General features: G+C 36.6%; 3 protein-coding genes and 1 non-coding gene across 4 annotated transcripts; 1 reads left to right on the top strand and 3 right to left on the bottom strand.

The window, feature by feature from the left end:
* Positions 1-649: 649 nt before the first annotated feature.
* Positions 650-3746, bottom strand: LOC110692989 (stress-response A/B barrel domain-containing protein HS1-like). Its single transcript, XM_021870080.1, has 2 exons — positions 3524-3746; positions 650-1184 (listed from the first exon to the last, which is right to left on the bottom strand). The coding sequence occupies exons 1-2, from the start codon at positions 3661-3663 to the stop codon at positions 995-997; spliced, it is 330 nt and encodes a 109-aa protein (XP_021725772.1). The 5' UTR covers positions 3664-3746; the 3' UTR covers positions 650-994.
* A 5479-nt stretch (positions 3747-9225) lies between these two features.
* On the bottom strand, positions 9226-13006 carry LOC110692990 (stress-response A/B barrel domain-containing protein HS1-like). Its single transcript, XM_021870081.1, has 2 exons — positions 12625-13006; positions 9226-9633 (listed from the first exon to the last, which is right to left on the bottom strand). The coding sequence occupies exons 1-2, from the start codon at positions 12762-12764 to the stop codon at positions 9444-9446; spliced, it is 330 nt and encodes a 109-aa protein (XP_021725773.1). The 5' UTR covers positions 12765-13006; the 3' UTR covers positions 9226-9443.
* A 500-nt stretch (positions 13007-13506) lies between these two features.
* LOC110692988 (uncharacterized protein At1g51745-like) lies at positions 13507-20464 on the top strand. Its single transcript, XM_021870078.1, has 3 exons — positions 13507-14563; positions 16695-17689; positions 18772-20464. Exons 1-3 carry the CDS (start codon positions 14379-14381, stop codon positions 19983-19985), a joined length of 2394 nt encoding a protein of 797 aa, XP_021725770.1. The 5' UTR covers positions 13507-14378; the 3' UTR covers positions 19986-20464.
* Positions 13649-13720, bottom strand: TRNAM-CAU. The gene has a single exon. It is a non-coding gene; the product is annotated as a tRNA-Met (tRNA).
* Positions 20465-23361: the final 2897 nt, after the last annotated feature.

Raw genomic sequence — 23361 nt, 5'->3', positions numbered from 1 at the left:
ATAGAAAATGTAAAAGTACGAGTATTTTCATTTATCAGTTCACAAGAAGTCAAAGGGAATGTATGTAGATGTGTCATATCAATCACACGTACATTGTAAATTAGTACAAATGCAAGCATTTTCAATGGTAATCTTAAAGCTTATCTTGCCACATCAATAATTCAAGCTAGTATATTTTGTAGCTTCAAAGTGCTTCAATGGTTAATAGTTGCGTATTGTAGTTTGGAAGAAAAATAAATAAATGAAATAGGTTTTCATGATACACAAGTCATAATTTTAGTGGGTGATGTTATCTTAGAAAAATCAAGCAATGTAGCTTAGCTAAATCAAGCTACGTCAACTTTTTCACTCTAATGGTAAACTACATGCTTACAATTTTAATTACTTTGCAAGCAAGTCCCTTTTGTATACCATTGGCGATGCTCTTATACTTCGTACATAGTTTCTTAGGGATATGCTGAGCATCTAACTTGTATAGACTAGCTTAGCAAGATACAAGTAAGGCACAACTTACCATTAAGGCTTCAACTAATGTTTTGGTAATCATAGTTTTAGTTTGATAGTATAAAGGGATAATGAGCTTAGAATATTTAGCATTATTGGGTAGTCATTAAGTTCTACATAAAATACTGGAATGTAAAATTAAAGATGTGTGGAAATACCAGGTGGTTGGTCTTTCAAAATATTATTTTAATTTCATATATAGTTACTTCATCCTTCGGAATAATGGAACACATCCATACAGGACATTTAGCAGACATTAAGCAAACGTAAACAAGGTTTCAGGACATTATTCTTGCTCAATTTAAGACTAAAAGGTTCATAGAAGTTCAGTCAAATCCAATAACTTCAGGGTTGATAAAGCACATAATGGCTTACACGCCCTTAACGATAGGTATAAATCGCCATGGGCTCCCTTTAGAAAGATCTAGGCTTACAGCAATTATCAAAAGATATAAAAGATGTACATAGCTCCCCAATTCTTCAGTTGCTTTCAACAACGAACAGTTGTAGGTTTGTAGTCAATCACAAGTACCTTGTCCAAGTGAGCAAGGAAGAGGTTAGCAAACTCAACATGCTTCGGGTGTGAAACATACTCTGCAACGCCTTCAGTGCTCCCAAATGAGGACTCAAAGATATGGGTGAAACCCTGATGCAGGTTCTCAATGCTTACATCCTTGCCCCTGCAACATCATTCAGCAGATATATTAGGACCCAATTCCAATCCTGTGCAGGTATATGAATATAGCAACACAAAGCTGAACAAATTTATAATGCAATTATCAAAGGCGTTCAATCCAGCTAAAACTTGAGTGTGGCTATGCAGAGAGCCAGCTGAATACCCCCCCCCCCCCAACACACACACACACACACAAAGCAGTTCCAGGCTTAGTGTATATTTTAGGGGCCAAGGAGAACCACTTATGTGGCTATTCACATAGAAGAATCGTTAGGAACATGATAGAAAAATCTTCCTTGATACTTCTCCGCTACAATTAGCCCCTCTGCCTTATGCACAGACCAGGCTTCTAACCTGCTGAGCACATAGTAATATTGGTGTTGCTTTCTTTCTGGTTTACTATGCCAGGGACTTCCCCATGGTTTCCTCGGCTTTAACTTTTATTGGTTTTTTTTACCTTTATAATGCAAAGGTCTTGTAGTATTCTCATTCTTTTGTGGTGGCTCTCTGCCATACTTTGGAGGAAAGCATTAAATCTTTTATATACTCCCAAAAATGTAACATTAATCAACACATAAACCTTCCCTAATTAAGCTTTATCATCCACAAAGTATATGATATACATTTGATGTGCATGTTATGATGTGAGGCTGTGAGCTACCAGCTATGTCCTATTGTCTCTGCACAGATCATGTTACTAGAACTTAGAAACAATTATAGCCTAAAACAATTTAAGGGGCCAAAAAAAAAAAAGATATTGCATAACCGAGCAGCAAGTGGCACCATATAGTACTTCAGCAAGAGCATTGAGCTATTGATCATAGACTAGCATGGAAACTCCCCCTTTCAGAGGCTATTTGTGAGCTTGTTAAGAACTTCGAGAGCTATCTGCATTTGCAGAGGCTCTTTGCCATTCAGGAAGCAACCAAGGTATACCTTATTAATCTATATCTATACTTAGTATTTAAAAACTATAACCAAGGAAAACACATGTCTCTATCCTATTACACTTCAATATCTTTTTCTCTAACAATATCTTTTTCTCTAACCTAAATGCCGCATTTCTTCTTACACTATTAATTAATTTTTTATTACACTATATTTCTTTAATTCTTTCATTAAAATTATATGCTTCATCTTCTATATACACTTCATCTTCATCTTTATCTCCCCTCTTCAATTCAACCTTTTGTTTTTCTCTCTTTAATTTTAACCCCTCCACCTTTATTTAATCCCCATTTTCAATTACAATTCCAAAAATTAAATTTTTTAATCATATTTTTGTTCACACGTTATAACCATAATGGTTTATTGATATATCTTAATTCATCTTTCAATTCAATTTTTTATGAATAACCCGTGCATTGCACGGGTCAGAAGGCTAGTTTTTTAGAAGACACCAACCCTTGTGGCCCTCCAAGCGAGTCCATTATTGCAAAAAAAAAATCCAGCTAGCAAAGAAGATTAGGTATCAAGAATTTTAAGCCAATTGACTGTAATTGTAACTTGTTAAGCATTGTTCTCTTCACCTTATTTTCACTTATTATAATAGCTAAGATAAGATAATATAAGAGTCAGGTAAGATGATATAAGAGTCAATGAGTTCAAATGATATATGATAACTGGATAAGACTTGATAAGTTCGGATTAGACATGGGTTAATAGTTACAATAAGGTTTACTGACCCATTATTTGAGACCCGTAAAGTTTAAAAAGGTCCAATAAATAAGATATGATAAGTTCGGGATAAGTAAGATAAGTAAAATTCGGGTGTAGAGTACCTTAAATCCATTTCAGTATATCGGCTATAAATGCTATTCCTACTTCACTATCTCTTATAGTAGTATCACAAACCTCTTTGGGTTGAGAGTGAGGGATAGCTCAAGTGGTTAGAGTTTTCCTCCAGGTGATCCTGGGATCGAATATCACCCCGGCCTTGTAGCTCTCTAAAAAATAAAAAATAAAAAACTCTTTGGGTTTAGATTTCTAGCTTGGAGCTAATTGACCTTTCATCGAATACGACATTCCACAAAATTCATTACATATCTAATTTCTTATCAAATTATATAAATCGCATGTATGAATAATTGAGTGAAACGAAACAAGAACCCTAGTAAATTACAAATCAAAAATCACTGACACTGATAATAATCACAAATTTCAAACAGGGCATTCACATAAACTATTGCAAGCTATAGATCATACTCCAAATTGAAGATATTCAACCAAAACTAAGAGAATTAATACTCAATTTCAAACCCTAGGTTTTCCATGGCAGATCAATATCAACGAATTGGAATGCAAATAACAAGAAATTGAAAAAATTGAAGGGAAATGAGGTACCAGTGAAAGGCTTTCATGGGTTCAATGTGATTGACGAGATTTGCATAGCCTTTGATGAGATCTTCAATTTTATCAGGTGAAATGTCATCTTTGAACTTTGCTAATAGTACATGCTTCACCACTCCCCTAGCCTCCTCCATTTCTCACTCTCTCTTCTGACTTTGTGTTGCTCTTTTTCTTTTCAAGTTTGATGATAGATTGAAATGTCTATGACATAATATTGCCATGACACTTTGCCACTAATAGAGCTAATCAAAAGTAGCCCGACCCGGTTCGAGTGGCCTAAAATGGGTTTGGGTGAAATTGAGAGTTTGTCTGGTTTGAAAATTGTCCGAAAAGTTCGTTTAATAGTCCGACTGGCCAATCCTAGCCTAAAAATATCTACGCAATATTTTGGGTCTGACCTCAATTTTCGCAGGCCGAGGGGAAGGAGAAGAAGAGTTTTCGTGACCGCCTAATTTTTTAGGCAATCTGAATTTGAAATTTTAGTTAAGATTTTGCCCGATTTGAAAACGGCCAAAAATCGCTTGACTTGGCCGAAATATGTAGGTTAGGGGCTTAAGGTATGTTATGTTTACCTTATTTTCTCTAAGTGAAGATACTTTAATTTTTCAAGACTGGACTTTTATTAGAGAATTTGATGGATGGGAATGGGATTCCGTGGTTGTGCGGCGGCGATTTTAATCTCGTGCTCATGTCGGAGGAGAAACAAGGAGGGAGGGTGTTTAGTGTGGAAGAGGCGGATATTTTTCGAAGGGCAATAAGCTACTGCCAGCTAGATGACTTGGGTTTTATAGGCCACAAGTACACATGGACCAACAATAGGGGAGGAGTGCGTAATGTGCAAGAAAGACTCGATCGATTTTTGGCGAATCAAGCTTGGCGTGACTTATTTCCGGGGTCTTTTGTCTCTCATTTGTCAAAAAGAAAATCTGACCATATCCCAATTTTGTTGTGCATTCGTGATACTATAAACACCCCGAAGAAAAAGAAAAAAAAGAAACAATATCGCTTTGAAGAAATGTGGCTAAGGGAAGAAACTTGTGGTGAGATTGTAGCGCAAGCATGGGAAGTAGGGGGAGATATTTGCTCAAAAATTGCTTTCACCTCAAATAAACTGAGTGCGTGGAGTAGGAAGAAGTTTGGTGATTTCTTTAAGGAGATGGAGGATTGCAGGGCTAGAATGAAGACATTAATGTCTGAGAATCAAACGTAGGAGGTTATAGCTGAGATGAGAGTGCTAGATGATCGCATGGATGAATTGGAGAGTAGATAAGAGGCGTATTGGAGGCAAAGAAGCAGACAAGATTGGCTAAAAAATGGGGATAAAAACACAACCTTCTTTCACACAAAAGCAAAACAAAGAGCAGAGAGGAATAATATTGTGTGTATCAAGAATGAGCTGGGAACCGAATATAAGAAAGAAGAGGAAATTTCTGAAGTTTTTGTGGATTATTTTGAGAACTTGTTTGCCACAGGTAACCTTATTGATCCGGAAGCAGTCACGGCTAAAGTTGAGCCAACCATTTCTGAGCGACAGCAAACCATGCTTGCAGCAGCTTTTAATGGGGAAGAAGTTCGTGAAGCTTTGTTTCAAATGCACCCTACTAAAGCCCCGGGTCCTGATAGTATGTCTGCTATTTTTTTCCAAAAATTTTGGGATATTGTAGGAAATGATGTAATTGCTAAAGTACATGACATTTTGAATAATGGGGGTGATATAGGTTCTATTAATCAGACTCATATCATACTAATTCCGAAAAAGAAAATTTGTGAGTCTCCTGTTGATTATAGGCCTATTAGTTTGTGTAATGTGATGTATAAAATTGTCACAAAAGTACTTGCAAATAGGCTAAAGAAAGTTCTGCCATCTATTATTCATGAATCCCAGAGTGGGTTTGTCCCGGGAAGATTGATTACTGATAATATTCTTGTAGCCTATGAATGTTTCCACTATCTCAGAAAGAAGAAGAAAGGGAAGAAGGGGTTTCTTGGGCTAAAACTTGATATGAGTAAAGCCTATGACAGAGTTGAGTGGGGCTTCCTGGAAAAAATGATGAGTAAACTGGGATTGCCGGAAAATTTTGTGAATATGGTGATGAAATGTGTGAGCACTGCCTCTTTTGATGTTCTTGTTAATGGTCAACCGTCGAGAAATTTTGTGCCGAGTAGGGGGCTTAGGCAGGGTGATCCACTCTCACCTTTCCTGTTTATTATGTGCGTGGAGGGCCTTTCTGCATTACTACGGGATGCGGAGAATCGGAAGCTGATCCATGGTATTAAAATTGGTAGGAGTGTACCTCCTATTTCTCATCTATTCTTTGCGGATGATAGCCTCTTGTTTGTTCGTGCGAGTGAGGAGGAGGTGGAGAATGTGCTTGACATCCTCTCAACCTATGAAATTGCTTCCGGACAAAAACTGAATATGGATAAAGCCGAAGTTTCCTTTAGCCGAAATATTGAGCCGGAACGGAAAAACACGCTTCAGATGAAGTTATCTTTTAAGGCTGTCGAAGGACATGAAAAATACCTCGGGTTGCAACATACATTGGTGGTTCGAAGAAGAGGGTTTTCCAAATTATTCAGGATAGAATCTGGAAGAAGTTAAAAGGATGGAAGGAGAAATTCTTATCACAAGCCGGAAGGGAAGTCCTTTTAAAATCTATTGCTCAAGCCATTCCCACATATGCTATGCAATGTTTTGCCATCCCGGTTAGCATTCTTGATGAGATTGAAAAACTGTGCCGGAATTTTTTTTGGGGTCAAAAAAATAATGAAAGGAAGATGAATTGGGTGGCATGGGAGAAAATGTATGTTCCAAAAAAATTCAGAGGCCTTGGGTTTCGAAATATGAGGAATTTCAACAAAGCCCTCCTCGCCAAACAAGCTTGGAAAATTCTGACGAACGATGATTCCTTGATGTCAAAGGTCCTCAAAGGTAAATATTTCCCGAAAACATCGTTCATGGAAGCAAAAATTGGTCAAAATGTGAGTTATACCTAGCGTTTGATTTTGGGAGCCAGAGAAGTTCTTGAGAAGGGGCTTAGGAAAACTGTTGGTGATGGCTATGCAACCCGTATTTGGGAAGACCCTTGGATTCCTGGAATGCCTGGCTTTAAAGCTATGTCTCAGCGGAGGGAAGATGTAAGTGAGTTACAATATGTTAGAGAGCTCTGGTGTGACAGGAAATGGAATATGCAGCTCCTCAATGTTACGTTTTCTCAGTGGGAAGTTAAGGAAATTTGCAAGGTGATGATTCCGTTGTTCGACAGGAGGGATGCTTGGACTTGGCATTTCTCGAAAGATGGAAGGTATGAAGTTAAAAGTGCCTATAATATGCTGACTTTGGATAGGGCTCGTGAACAAGCTTCTTGTTCCATGGGTGCCCCTACATTTGATTGGAACCTCATATGGAATGCTAACGTCCCACCGAAAGTGAAGATCTTTGCTTGGAGAGCTGTCAGGGAAGGTGTTGCTACTCGCCAGAATTTGGCAAACAGAGGAATGAATGTCGACAAGATTTGTGCAATGTGTGGAGTAGAGAGTGAGAGTGTACTTCACATGATTGTATTTTGTAAGGAGGCTAATCTGATATGGAGATCATCGCCGCTTCGATTGGAGGTAAATCACTTCGAAGGCACAAGCTTTAGTGAGTGGTGCAGCAAAGTGCGTGAGAAATATAAGGAGCCTCACTGGTGGGATATCTTCTGGTGTACTGTTTGGGGATTGTGGCTTCGAAGAAACGGGTGGGCTTTTGAGAAAAAAAGGAAACCTTCTATGTAGGTTATTTCGAAGGCTGTGAGTTTAGTGGCCGAATTTGAAAAGGCAAATGAAGCTAGTAATGTAGGTGTGGAGGGTCCGAAGTTTTCTGCTGTTTGGAGTGCTCCCATTGCTGGCTCGATCAAAATTAATTCAGACGCCGCCATGTTTCCCGGAAATCAAGTGGGATTAGGTGCTGTGATGAGAGATTTTGAAGGTGAGGTGGTGGCTGCAACATGTGAGGTTGTAAAGGGGACGGGCGAGGTTGATGTGGCAGAAGCTTTGGCAATGCGCCATGCTCTGAATATAGCTATTGAGGCGGGGTTCAGGAACTTATTGTTAGAAACCGATTGCTTGAAGCTCTTCAGTGCCCTCGTTAAAGGTAAAGCTAGCCCAAATAGCTTTGGATCAATTGTTGAAGATATACTGCAGCTCTCCCTTATGTGTGACTCTTGCTCTTTCTCCTTTGTCAAACGAGAGGGCAATAAGGTGGCACACAGCCTAGCAAAGCTGAGCAACACCTTTGAAGGTCTTAGAGTTTGGTTAGAAGATTTGCCTACTGTTTTGTATGAACTGGTTTTGGCCGATTTGAGGCCCTTTGTTTCTTAATTTTATTGTTTGATTGCTTTTCGTCAAAAAAAAAAAAAAAAAAAAAAAAGATACTTTAGTTTTTAAACTTACGGTTGGGGGTTAAAAATTATACAATCCATATTAAATGAAAGACTCAATTAATTGAGGAGGGCACCACGTGGCATATAGGCTTGTTTAGGAACATTTGTAATACATAGTATAGAGAAATTTGTTTAATAATTAGTTTTGAATGTAGTATAGAGCAATAATTTATAGTTTATACGAGTATATTGAGAAAGACCCCATTGTATTAAAGAAGAAGAATATGATGATAAGCAAAAAAAATTAAAAAAAAAAATCTTATATATATATATATATATATACATAAAGGGGAGTTTTTCCCCAAGTTTTTAGAGAGCCACGTAGGATTTAATTTTCTTAGCGCACCATGTAGGATTATAAATTTAAGTGGTAGCCAATTAAATAAGAGATTATTAATTTCTTTTACAATTAAATATTTCAAATGCCACGTAAGCAAAATTGGTGAATGAGATTTTAAAGTTTAAATTAATTAAGTACAAAATATTATCTTTTGATGTCAGGAATTTTATCTAAATATATAAGAAATTTTAGCACATAAATATATTTATAAATTTTTAAAAAAAAAATTTAAACAAAAGTATATATATATATATATATATATATATATATATATATATATATATATATATATAGGACAATATAGTTTGGAGTTGATTGCTCCACATTTGCCACATACTCATTGCAACTTATGCTTTACCATCATCATCTTGTTATTGTTTAAAATAAGCTCAAACTAAAGTTAATCTATTACAAACTACTAAATCAATGACAAAGAATATACACTATAAAATGATTGCATGAATAAGAATATGATGAGTACAAACAAGATAAGGAGAGGGGAAATGGAAAATTAGAGAAGAGGGGGGGGGGGCAACAATGTTTGGAAAAATGCAATATAAATACAGAGTATATAATATACGAAGTATGTATATAATGTACGAAGTATGTATGTATAAATTGCTCGTTATATGTATGCATAAGTTTTTATGTTATTATTTCAACAACTTAGGTAATAAATGAATTCGAATAGAATTTTTATCATTCATGAATTAATATTGCTAAGCTTCATTCCACTTTGTTTGGGTTTAACTAGGTGCATCTGTGCATGGTTGATCTTTCTAATTAAATTTTGCTTTAGATTAATGAAACATGAGACATTAAGCAACATATACAAGATTTCAGGACATTATTCTTGCTCAATTTATGACTAAAAAAGTTACATAGATATTAAGTCAAGTCTAACCAAATTCAATAACTCTAGAGTTGAAAAAAACACGAGTATATAATGGCTTAAACGCCCTTAACATTAGGGATAAATTATCTCGGGCTCCTTATAGAAAGATACAGGTTTACAGCAATCACAAAAAAGATTAAAAGATGTACTCAATTATACCCAGAATTCCAATTAGACCAAACTGTCTATAAATATGAGATGATTCATTTTCACCAATAATAAAAACAAAATAGTTTCCCCATTCTTCATCTTCTTTCAACAACGAACAATAGTAGGTTTGTAGTCAATAACAAGTACCTTCTCCAAATAGGCGAAATAGAGCTTTGCAAATTCAACATGCTTCGGGTGTGAAACATACTCTGCAACTCCTTCAGTGCTCTCAAATGAGGACTCAAAGATATGAGTGAAACCTTGACTCTTGTTCTCAAAGCTTACATCCTCGCCCCTACAACATCATTTAGCAAATATTTATATATAATGCAAATGTGGAATTTATTAAAAGAAATATTGATAAGTGGCATTTATGCCACTATTTAGATCCTCTAATCGCGGTATTTTTCTACGTTTGTCCCTTGTTTGTACCCCTTTTGCTCAGTTTCTCCCTTTATTATGTTTTTGTGCTTTTTCTCGTGTTTTGTAGGCTTTTGGAGTTGATTTTAAGAGAATGAAGAGCTTGGAGAATTGGAGTTCATTTGAAGAGCTACAAAGGAAGTTAAGGAGCAAGCAAGCAAGGCCATGCGGACAGCGCGGGTCGCGCTTTAAGAATGGCGCGGGCGCGCCAAACCCAGCGCGGGCGTGCCTAACATTGGGGTCGAAAATATTGGAGGCAGAATGTAGGCGCGATTTGGGCGCGGCTTAGGCGCGGGCGCGGCTTAGGCGCGGGCGCGCCTAAGATAGGCGCGGGCGCTCAAGGGCCTGAACTCCAAAACTAACCTTTGTTCACTCTTTTAGCCATAACTTTTGATCTACAAATCGTATTGAGGTGATTCAAGTTGCATTGGAAACTAGACTTGAAGAGCTTTCCAACGGTAGGTCGCACGCCCCTAGAAGTCTCTTAGAACAGAAGTTATGGCCGTTTGAAAATGAATGTCGCTGTCAGGCCAATCCCAGTGCGCGGCCGCGCAGGCCTCTATCGCGGGCCCGCACGAGCAGCTACTGGTCTTTTAAATGCTTCTTCCTCTCCTCTTTTTGGCCAAGTTTTTATGGTGGGTTTCTTTGGGGTTTTCTCTCTCCTCTTTGAGGGGTTAAACCCTAACATCTCTCCATCAATCTTCACATAAATTAGGCTTAGATTTAGTTTTAATCTTTGTTTTTATACTTTGTAATGTAGATTAAGAGTAATTTAGGGTATTTTAGAGAGAGAAAGTGAAGAGTTTCAATGGTGGATTGAAGAAGATGAAGGTACAAAGTGACATTGTTTTGGATTCCTTTTCAATACTTCAATGAGCATTCTAAACTCTATCTCATTTATTGTTCTTTCTTAATTTCTTGCTTGATTAGAGTAGTTGTTTAGTTTAATTTCTTCTCTTTGTTCTTCTTGTTGGGTTTTGTGTTAGTTGTTCATGATTAGTGAGTAATTCCCTTTACTAAGGGATTGGTGATAGCATGTGGTGAATCTTGAATGTATTAGGCTAGACAAATGTTGGTTATATGTGATTAAATATACCTTGTAACCATGTTTTACTAATTACTCCATGTGAATGGCCAATCATGTGTTGTAATTGGGTGGATTGAACTAAGTTATGACGATAGTGTAACTTAGGGATATCCATTAGGTGATCGATTCTATGCAAAAACCTTAACTTTCATAGCTTATGACGATAGTATGAGCATGTGTTAAGTTGGGAAAGCCTTTGACCCCGATAGGTGGTTAGATGGTATTGTTGGTATTGCCTTATATGAGATATTTGGTTTGCATGTAAACTCATTTCCATTGCCTAACTTTATTGAAGATCATTGTCATGTTTGACCCTCTCCCTTGGTGTTAGTTTAACTTAATATTAATCTCATTTTGTTTATTGTTCTATCCATCTTATCTCTTTGACCTAGCTTAATTGGTGGTGGTGTTGATAGTGTTTATGTCGTCTTCGTGGTTCGACCCTCTACTTATCACTAAACTTGTTTAGTGTGGGTGTAGGTTTATAAATATTGTTTGGTTGAGGGTAGTTAGTCCAACGACCTAATTATCCTTCACCAAATATCAAGTGAAAAGTTTATAATGGCAATTTCAATCGTGTGCAAGAATGTGAATATAGCAAACATAACACTGAACAAATTTATAATGTGTGAAATTGTTCAAAATGTTATTTCAAATTATGTAATACGGAGTAGCAATTATGGCATATTATAAAAAGAAATATCATGTGAAAAGTATTGGCAGTTTAGCATTTATAAAATAATTTAAAATATATTAATCTTTTAACCACAATCGTAATAAATTAATATCATTAAACTCTAAAAAATTGTTAAAGCTTTTATCTAGTGTCAAAATCATACAACTGAATTATTGTACAATAGATCTTTTTACAATTTATTTTTAATTTTCAATTAGTCATTTTTTTTTCCTTTGTAACAATAAGTCACTTGTTATAGAATATTCTAAGGGATATACACCAATTAGTTACGGTAATTTCAAATAAGGGTGTCCATTATTCTGATAAAAACCGAAATCCAATCAAATCCAAATCGAATTATAAATTCGGATTGGATCCAAACTTTAATTCGGATCGGATTGAAATTTTTTGAAAATTTGAATTTTGGATCGGATCGGATTGACCTTGTTTGGATCCAAAGAATCGAATCAATCAAAATATGAAACCATATTTTTTTACATATAATTAATCATGTAGAGTTATGTTGATAATTACATTAATATAAATTATGTAAATCTGTGTTTTCAATACTTGTATTAATCATGTACAACTATGTTTTCAAAACTAAGATTTTTATAATTGCATCTTCATTTTATAATTACTTTAGGCCCTAAAAATTTGCAATGTATTTTAATTTGAATTTTTGGATCGGATACAAATACCCAAGATTTAATTTGGATTGGATTGGTAAGAAATGCGGATCGGATTTGAAAATTAAAAACCAAATTTTATTTCGGAACAAATTGGATTTGGGATTTGGTCAAAATCCAAACCAAAAACCGAATAGACACCCCTAATTTCAAAAAGGGTAAACATTTCACAAAATCGACTTAGTAATGTTTGCTTACATGCGTTCCAAAAAATCACGCACGCATCGGGTGCATAAAAGGATATATGATATTTTAAGCTAAAACTTTACTCCAAATTAAAGATATTCAACCCAAATTAAGAGAATTAATACTCAATTTCAAACCCTAGATTTCCCATAGCAGTTCAATAAAAAACGTATTGGAATACAAATAACAACAAATTGAATGAAAAAAACGCAAAGAGAAATGTGGTACCAATGAAAGGCTTTCATGGGTTCAATGTGATTGACAAGATTAGCAAAGCCTTTGATGAGCTCTTCAATTTGCTCGTTTGAAATGTCATCTTTGAACTTTGCTAGTAGTACATGCTTCACCACTCCCCTTGTCTCCTCCATTTTTCTTTCTCTTTCTACTAAGTGTTGCTCTTTTTTTTTTTTTTTTTTTTTATGAAATGTCTATGACACTTGTGCCTTTATTAATAGAGTTGATCAAGAATAGCCTTACCCAGTTCTAACCTGTAAAATAGTTTAAATTTTGAAATTTTGGTTGAAATTTCGCAAATCCAGAACTGGGTTAAAAACGTCAGCTTAATTTGGTTAGGACACATTAAAAATATTTGTTCTTTTTAGCCAATAAGTCAAAGGTTTCCACTCAGTCAAAATTTGTACACAAGCATTTATGGTAACATTTATAATTTTATCAAAATCAAAGGATATCAAAATTATTCAAATATCTTACTTGTATTCAATAAGAAAATAACCCCATTCATGTATCAATATTGCTATGGATTCAACTTAATTTGATGTTAATCTGGTCAATAACTCTATCTTTGTATCGAATTTAGAAATTTTCACACATCGTGTCACTTGCATGTCCTTCAAATAACATGTGTTCGAACATATGTACAACATTAACACGTTAGTGAAGTGGTAGTTTTTTCTATTGTATAAGACACATTTATTTCACAAACATTTTTAGTAACATATATCATTCATTATATCAGAATCAAACAATATCAAAATTATATGGCAACAAATTAGCTAAGTATCTTTAAAATTTGATCCATATAAATATATCTTTCCATTATTGTAAAGAATCCAAATTATTAATATTTCCATACAAATAATATATGAAGTGCTTTGTACCTAGTAACACAATATTTGAGAACGTAAACGAACAATTAATTTTTATTAGAGCTGTCAAAACTCAAACCGACCCAAACTCACCGACGTTATTTGAGCCAAAAAAAAGAGGGCAGGAAGCATTTCTCTACAACATTTATCAGAGCCAGGTTTCGATCCTGGGACCTGTGGGTTATGGGCCCACCACGCTTCCGCTGCGCCACTCTGATTGATTGATAAACTCCCCTCTCAAAAACTATACAATCTCAAATAAAATCAAAATCCAAAAAAATAAATTGTCACAAGAAAAACGAGCACGAGTAAAATCGTCCGAGTCAACCCAGGTAAAACTCAGAACCGAGTGAACAGAGGTCTTTCTTCCATTCCCAACAACAAGCTTCTTCTCTTTAGGAGAGAGAAAATCTCACACAAACACAAGAGAGAGAAATTAATTTCAGAAGAAGAAGAATTTGCAATTTGTTCAAGTTTTTGACGGTTTTCGATCATACGAATTCGTCGGAAATAAATCCCAATTTGGTTGATTTGCCGAATCTGAATCGATTACAAACCCTAGAATTTTTTCTGATTTTTTTTTTTTTTTTGAAAAAGAAAAAATCTATCCAGAAAAATCAAAGATGATTTTTTTCCCATTTTGAATGGAAACCCTAATCATCTTCTTCCTTTTTAATCAATGGCGTCTTCTCCTATTTCCCTCACCACTTTCCGCTTCTCTCTCTTCTTCGCCGCTGGTTGATCGTCCTTTGATCAAATAATTTCTTATTTTATTTTTTTCTGTGTAAAAATATTGAAAATCCGCCATTTTTGTTTGCTGTAAAGCTTTCTTAGTATACCCTGTTTTTTCCTTTTTTTTTATTTTTATTTTTAGTTATGGGGAGCTCAGAGTGTGGTGGGGTTAGAGATGGTGGGGCCGGTTCGATAGTGTGGGTTCGAAGGCGAAACGGGTCGTGGTGGCCGGGTAAAATACTGGGTCCGGATGAACTCTCTGCTTCTCATCTTATGTCTCCTCGATCTGGAACTCCTGTTAAGCTTCTGGGCAGAGAAGATGCTAGTGTGTAAGTAATTTGTTCTGTTATTCTTTCTGTTATTTATGTTCATGTTAATTGAATATTAGATTGAGTTAAATTGGTATTTTTATATTAATTTTTGGTTATTGTTTTGCTTTGGTTGGTTTTATAATTGTTTTTTATGAATTGGGTGCAATGTAGTTTGTGTATGTTGTGGGATGGGGTTGGTTTAGTTATGTAGAAGAGGAATGATTGATTCTATGAATGGAACTTTGTATATTCTGACCGCCACGAGCTGCTAATTTGGCCCGAGTTTTTATGAAGTACTAGCATAGAGCTTGTGAGGTGCCATTATAGCTATATGAGATTGTTTTAATTCCTAGGGAGAGAGCGGTTTTCCTTGTTGAATATGTAATGATGTTGCCGAGAATGTTGTTTAGTTTAGGGATTTAGGGTCTTTGGAAGGAAGGGAGGGAATGTGGCTATGTGAGGAGGGTAGGGTTACTTGTGGGTTGAAAGATAGATTGAAGCCTAGTAGTTCTAACTGGCGAGTGGCGTTTGTTTGTGGGTAAGTGGAGTGAATCTTGGCAGTAGGCTGTATGTTATTTTTGAGCTGTAACATCCCGACTTATCATCTAGGGACTATTGGTATCAAATTGCCGTCGACCAAGTTGCAATGGGAAGGTATAGTGTTAGTAGCTGTTTGTGTGCTAGGATAGGAGGTGGGTTGAGAGTCTTTAGTAGGAGGCAGGGGGCAAGGTTGGGTTGATATCCTCATTAGTAAGAACTTGATTTGACAATCAGTTCTAGCTTTCCACTGCTAAGATCATAGACTTTGAAGACACATCTTTGTAAGATCTGCCTGAAATTTCAGTGATGCACATTTGTTAGTAAGTTGGGAAGAGACTTGTATATTTCTTATAAATATCTTTTTTGCCCTGGTTTTGCTCTGAGGAGGACGGACCTAAGGACACTGAAAAAGCTTTTACTGGCCAATACACTAGTGAGTAGTGACTGAACTAGATATTAGTAATACTCTGAAATCTCTGTAGTCGGAGTGTCAAACACATGCTCACCAACTTGTCCGGGAAGAGTGAAAGCTATCTTATCCCTTGAACTGGAAGCAAGAAATTTGCAGGAAGTTGAATACAGTTGCTTTGGATTAAGGATAACTGTTTGTTTTAAAGGAATTATGAAAATTTGTTTTCTTAGAATACTAATCTCCTTATCTGATTTGCTAGTTTACTTCACCCACACCCTTCTTATGTCGAGTTGTCAGTTACTTGTGGGTGGTCAAACACTCGCAACAAAATGTGTACATACTTGTTTAGTGCTTCAATTGATACCAGACTCCTTAGCCTTCATGCAGTCACTACCCTTTCTATCTATCTCCATATCTATGAGGTTAGCTAAAAATATTTGGACTTCCTCTGCGGCTCTACCACAAATGACTGACAAGTTGGTAGTACTAATGCACACGTAACCACGTAAGGCCTAAACATGCTTTGGTTGGTAAAGTTCTCACAGAAATAGCCGGTATACTATTGCACACTTAAGACCTAACTGTGCTTTGGTTGTTGAAAGTCTTGTGCCACTTGTGGGAATGCTATCCTTTAATATATATGATATATGATGGCCCTCTCATATAATTATTCCGCTGGTACTCCAATATTCTAAGATTTACCTAGTGTTGTAGAAATTACTTTTCCTTCTTCAGTTCCTACTATCACTTGCTGGTATGTTTTTTAAAAACATCCATGTTCTATATTCCTTTTAAGCATATTTTAGTTTGTATTTCCTTGTCTTAAAATGCCTGCTAATACATGTTCAACCTGACTCTAAATTCTGGCTGGCATCATGTTATCTACTTGTCTTGTGTGGTCTAAATAGGTGGGTGGTGCGTAGTTACTACTGTCATGAGCCTACACATGTATCTCTAGTTAATTTTTAGAACTATTATTATTTCTATTACTTCCTGCTGTGTTATATTCATAGGCATGCATCTTATCAGGAAGGCAAATGCTGAAATTCTGGTATTTGAACAAACTGATCTCTCTTTCATTCATCAAGCATTTTTGCGTGCTCTTCACGTGAGTGAAGCAAATATGTTGAACAGGAATTACAACACTGCATTTCTTCATCCTGATTTCCCATTAATATTTTATGGATATTTTCTCAGGGACTGGTACAATCTTGAAAAATCAAAGCGTGTGAAGGCATTTCGATGTGGCGAGTTTAATGATTGCATTGAGAGAGCTGAAGCCTCCGTGGGACTTCCTGCAAAGAAACGTGAAAAGTATGCACGGCGAGAAGATGCCATACTTCATGCTCTTGAACTTGAAAAACAATTTTTTGAAAAGAAATATGGGAAATTAGGTAACACTCATTCCATGCGAGAAAAACAATCAGATTCTGAAAGAAAGGACTTAGTTAGATCATCTGGAGTTCTGGAAAATGGTAATGGGAAACTTGGAAACCATGAATCAAGTCAACTTGGCAGGACAGTTGATATATCTAAGTTAATGGAGAGAAAATCATTTCCCTTGTACACCCACAAAGCTATAGATGGAGCTCATCCAAGTTTAGAAGAGAGTGGCACTGATTTGAGCCGTCATGTAAGAGAGTTGCATGCTTTTGGCCTTAAGGCTGTGGCTACTAATAAAATGCTATACACTTCAACTGTGTCTGAAGAATCTAATAGAATGGCAGTTGATGGTCTTGCATATGCTGTCCCAACAGCTGATCACCGCTTTGAGAATTCTAGTTCATCTGATTCTAGGAATTCCCTTGGCAAGCGGAAGCGGTCACTGGATGGATCTGTTGAGGAGTCTCTTCCAAAAATGAATGATAGGCTGAATTCCTTTGTCAAGGTCAGGCATGATAATGCAAAATTTCATTCTAGTTCTTTGCATCCTGATGTGCAAAGAAAGGGGCTTCCCATTGCTGGTAGTCATCGTTCTATGTATTTTTCATCCGAGCCGCGTGAAATATTTGTTAACAAGCAAGGTAGCCTGATAGAAGCACCAATTACCCAGCTTGAGGTGGGCACCTGCCAATCTCAGCACAGCGCTTTTGCAGAAGTGTCTACCTCTGGATCATCAGAAGAAACTGAATCTGATTCATCTGGAACCCGATCTTTAGAAGCAAATGTTGAGACAGGGGCAATGCTTTCAGGTAGTTAAACAATTTTGCTACTTTCAAGAGTGCTCGCAATGAGCTTCTTATTTTATTTTGATTTTTCATGTTTGACTTGGCCAATTGCTACAAATGGCTCGGTCTATTTTTTCTACATTTTCTGGATTTAAGTGGCATTTTAGACATTCTCAAGTTTATCTTTTGTGCATATTTGACAGGTATGCATGTCAGATGCCTCTCAGCTCTTGTGACTACATGCCATCTAGTGCTTATCTGGTGAATTGAATGTAATTGTGTAGTGTGAATTGGACTACATACCCTGACTATTTTACTAATTGTTTAGTGCTCGACTTTTTTAAGACTGTTGTAAGAATGATTGTGAAGCATTGTTAGATTTACTAGTTTCTAGTTCAGCAGTTCACATTAAGTCTGGTCTGATTTCGTACTTGCTAGTCCGGGCTAGTAATTTTTTCTGTTGAACTTATATATGCAATCTTGAAGCAAAATTATGACCTCATCTTCCTGATTGCATTTGGTCCTGATCTAATTGGAGGATACACTTTGTAAGAGATCAAATTTTGAAGAGCCACTTGAAGGCCATTTGAAGATTAAAATCAGCAGTTTCAAGTAGAAGTAGGACTGTAGGAGTATGGATATTTGGGGGGTGGGGGCCGGGGTTTGGGGAGCTAAATAACTCATCATTTGATGTCTTGCTCTATTTTGATCCATGTGTCCTTTACAGTTATTGATTTTTGTGATTTAACTGTTGTTATTTATAAGAGATTCTGTTAATCCTGGATTTAGTACACTAGGTCTTTGCATAGTTACTTATAATCTGAACAATGTGTTTGTTGTAAAAACTCTAATTTAGTAAATTATTAATTGCTTTGTTCATTTGTAGCTATCATCCCTTGTCCCCACTACCAGTGGCTTAAGTGGTAAAGTTTGTGCAATTGTCTTGATGTGCATTTGGAATTTTGCTCTTTAAACACTTTGTTGCAGTGCGACATAAGCATGTGATTACTTAAAGATTTCTCTTTTTTGTATTGAAAATTATCCCACAGCTTGACGTATCTCAATTTGGTGGTTTATAATACAACTGAGTTTTGCTGCTTTTTCAGATGCTGAAACGTGCATCAGGGCTCAGCCAAGAATACTTGATAGGCTGCAAGTGCAAACGGGTCATGAGAGTACCAGCAGTGATGATTCTGAAGATGGTGATGAGAGGTCTGAGTTATATTTTCATGATCCAAGTCGTGCTGCCGCAGTCTCTAAATGGCAGTTGAAAGGGAAAAGAAATGTTCGCAATATCAACAAGAGACCTGGTGAGAGATTCACTTATGGATCATATCTTGAAACAAGGGGTAGGTCAATGAGCCAGAGGGCACCAAGCCATAGCTTGATTTACTCTCATAACAATGGCTATACCAATGACACTGATTATATGGAGGATGACTTTGACCGCCATTCACAAGGATTCAGTAAAAGAGGTTACTTGCCATCACAAGCTGCGGCCAGAAGGCAAAATTTCACCGGCCAGAATATGAGTGATTGGGAAGAGTTGACATGGGGAAGGCCTTTGAGAGGATTCTGGGAAGATAGAAGTGGCTACTTTAATCCAATGTTTGGTGGCCGAAATGGGCATGATTTGCTAATAGATGTAGACCTGAAGGTCCAAGCAAACCGTCAAGGCGGTGAGCATGTACCTTGGGTGTCTTTGATGAGCAGGTTAAATGGGAAGGCAATTATAGGTCATCCTATCCAAATCGAAACCCTTGAAGATGGGTCAACAGATATTATTGTATCAGCTTGTGATGTATATGGTGATGTAAGATATGACTCTGATAGAAGCAAAGTTCCACCAATTTGGAGGACTGCCAAGAGGACGGCCAATTTTCGAGTGCCACGTCCTCGTTCATCTTCATCCCAGATGGTTGGCAATGAAGGTTCTGATAATCAGAGTATTCATCAGTCTATGAAAGTAAGTTCCAAGAAGTCACATGCTTCAAATTCTGTTCGTAAAGGCGGAATTTTGATGAAAAAGAATCATTCCACACATGTGACCAGGACTCCTCACGGGACGAAGAAGCTTTCTCGAAAAGTGAATTCATCTTCCAATCAGAAGACAAAGACACTGTCTTCCATTGGCTTTGATCAGAAGTTCCCTACCGAAAAGAAAGAGGATGATGGTGATGGTGTGATAAAATCTGTGATTTCAGGTCCCCAACCAGTGGCCTGTATTCCTGTCAAACTCGTTTTCAGTAGATTACTTGAGGCTGTTGGTAGGCTGCCTTCTGCACCTGATAAGCAAGGGGTTTCAAGTGAACAGCAATAAGGAGAGAAATCCCACCCGCGTAGGTACTCTGTAAATTGTAATGTGGGGATGAATAATCTATATACCATTTTAATAGTCGATATCTTGCTAATTCTTTCGCGATAGAAAACAAACCGCATCAGTATACATCACCTGCATCTGGAGCTTAACGGAGTCTTTGCTGTCTTCGGAATACTGGGATGGAGATGATCACTTACTGGTATATGGCTTCAGATGCATGTCTGATAGTGAATAGTGATAGTCTCATAGAGAGGAAAACAGCTACCCTTTGTTCAGTAGGAAGTTATACTAATACTCAGTAATCAGTATTTAAAGAGAGGTAGAACTTTTAGTTTTGACATGAAAAATGTAAAGTTTAATGTAAATGCTTTCATATCTTGAAGCATACATTCCTAGTTTTTACTTATATGATAGCTTTTAGCTAATGTGTAACATTGGGGTTATATTTGAATGTGTTATTTTGCACATATTCTGGGGAATATATTGATGTATAGTCTGTCAAAATTTTCAGCACAATTTAAACTTGCCTAATCATTTTAACTACAGTTTATGGGAACATGATGCTTATGCCTTGGAACTAATATTTGTAATAGGGGAATAACTGAATGAAGTGGGGAAGTGAAGACTCATACTGAGCTGTTTTGCTTAGCCTAACCCTGATTAATATGATAAGTCATTAACCATGAGTATAATGAAAGTGATCAAATGTGTGCATTGAATACCATTTTTTTTTTAAAAAAGTGCATAGTGTTAGAAAAAAATGGAGGATTAGTGACTAGAGTTTCTAGGCACATAACTTAATGTTGACCCTCTGATATAACATGGTTTACAAAATGACTATTAGAATACAAAGAAGAGACCAATTCATTCAGGTTGTTTATTAAACCATTCATGAACATGCATGTATTGTCCTATTTTTGAGTGAAGAAGAATGCAAGGGGAATAGTTGAATTATTTTAAATTTTTTAAAATTATAACTTAAAAAATATATATAATAATATTTGAAGAACAAAGAAATGAATCTAATAAAATTTAGACCCCTTGTAGAAAGGTACTCCATCCGTTTTTAAATATTTGCTCCATTTCTATTTTTTGCACTATTCATTTATACTACTTTGACTAATGTTTGTGATTTATACATAAGAAAAAATATAGTCTTGTGGGCATTTGTTGCAATCATCTCAATGAATAGATTATTAATTTTCAATTGTTAGAAGTTATACCTATTGATAATTAAAGAATTATTGATAAAAGATTAGCATCGTCATGCGTGTCCAAGAGAAATGGAGCAAGTATTTAAAAACGGAGGGAGTATATAATATAGGAAAAATTGTCCGGAATAATCCGACCTTTGCCTCATCCGCCCAAAATAATCCCACCTATCGATTATTTTTTAATAATCCGACCTTTATACCTCTCCCGCTCCCAATGGTCCCAAGTGACTTGAAACCGGCTAAACAAGTTACCATTTATAATTTGGAATTGTTTGGACATGTGTCACCACATAGTTGGTTAAAAAATTAATTAAAAAAATTATTGAAAAATTAATTAAAAAAATTAATAAAAAAAATTAATAAAAAAATTTGGAATCTGGTTTGTGCGTGGTGGATTTGCAGCGGTTTGAGGGAGAGGGAGGGGGTGGTCAGAATGGGGAGGGAGAGGGAAGGGAAGGGATGGTCGGAAACGGGAGGGAGAGGGAAGGGAAGGGGTGGTCGGAATCGGGGAGGGAGGGGGAGGGGGTGGTCGGAATCGGGGAGGGAGAGGGAGGGAGGGGGAGGGGGTGGTCGAAATCGGGAAGGGAGGGGGAGGGGGTGGTCGGAATCGGGAAGGGAGGGGGAGGGGGTGGTCGGAATCGGGGAGGGAGAGGGAGGTGGTGGACGGAATCGAGGAGGGAGAGGGGAGGGCTGGTCGGAAACGGGGAGGGAGAGGGAGGGGGTGGACGGAATCGGGGATGGGAAGAGAGATGGTGGCCGGAATTGGGTAGGGGAGGTGGGGCTGCCGAAATTGGGTAGGGGAAGGGAGATGGTGGCCGGAATTGGGTAGGGGAGGTGGGGCTGCCGGAATCTGGTTTTAGTTTTTTTTTTTTTTTTTTTTTTTTTTAACAAAAATTCTGTTTTTTTTTTAATTTTATTTTTAATTTTTTGACCAATCGTAGAGTGACACGTGTCTGGTAACTTGTAATAACAAGTTATGTGACCGGTTAGGATCATTTAAAGCGGAAGAGATATAAAGGTGGGATTATTTAAAATAATCCAAAGGTCGGATTGTTATTAGCGGACAGCCCAAAGGTGGGATTATTGCGGACAATTTTTCCTATAATATAAGAAAACTATGAAAATGAATATGCATAAGTGTCATATAGTGACTTTATCGCAACTCGCTCATACTAGTTACATTTGATCCTATTTCATTTTTTTTTTTAGTTTTCAATTATACTAAAGATAGATGTCATGACTTCCAATCAATGATTTAAAATTAGTTTAAAGATTACCTTATTGTTGGTTTCCGGAAAAACAAATCTCAATTATTCTCGCAGTTAATTTCCTTTTTTTTATTGTGCGTAGCTTACATCCTCCCCTCTTTCTTCACCTATATACATTATAATCAATATGTATATATTACAATAAGGATAAAATGTTTTAAACTAGTAAAAAAAAAAAAAACAAAAATATATAATTTTACATAAAAAAAAAAAAAAAAGTATTGGTGGATCGATGAATTTTTTTTTTTTTTTTTTTTTTTTTTGAAAACCAATCGATGAAAGTTAATTAGTAATTAATTAATTGGTTTAAAAAGGAAAATTTGTCAAATAACACCTTTTATAACCCTTTTGTTGGGAAGAAACACTTTATAATTTTTGTGTTTTTCGTTAAAACACACCTAAATCCAGTTTTTTTTTTTTTGCTAGAACACACCATAGGGTGGTTTTAGGGGGATTGACTCGGTTTTCCGACGTTGATTATCACGTGCCAACACCCTTCCTTTCTTTTCCCCCTTTTTTCTCCAATTACTTTCTCTTTCCTCAAAACCACCAAACCATTACCTAGCCAATCCAGTCGCTGAAACTGACACCACCGCCTAGCCAACCCAACCACGCACCGAAACCACCACCCACCAACCCTAAGCATCTCCATAAACACCCATAACCACCTCATAAACAACCCCAAACATCTTGACAAAAACCCTTAACACCCTAAAACAAACCAATTGAGAGAGAAGAGGGTTGATAGTGGTTTTCCCCCCTTCATACCTCCAATAATGATGTTCAACGCAGGGAAACTGAGCCAATCCCCCTAAATCGCCCTAAGGTGTGTTCTCGCAAAAAAAAAAAAAAAAAAAAAAAAAAAAAAACTGGTTTTAGGTGTGTTTTAACAAA

Source organism: Chenopodium quinoa, unplaced genomic scaffold (assembly GCF_001683475.1).
Source record: "Chenopodium quinoa cultivar QQ74 unplaced genomic scaffold, ASM168347v1, whole genome shotgun sequence".
NCBI classification, from domain to species: domain Eukaryota; kingdom Viridiplantae; phylum Streptophyta; class Magnoliopsida; order Caryophyllales; family Amaranthaceae; genus Chenopodium; species Chenopodium quinoa.
Note: the sequence above shows the minus strand (reverse complement) of the source record. Positions and strands in the feature narration are given on the sequence as shown.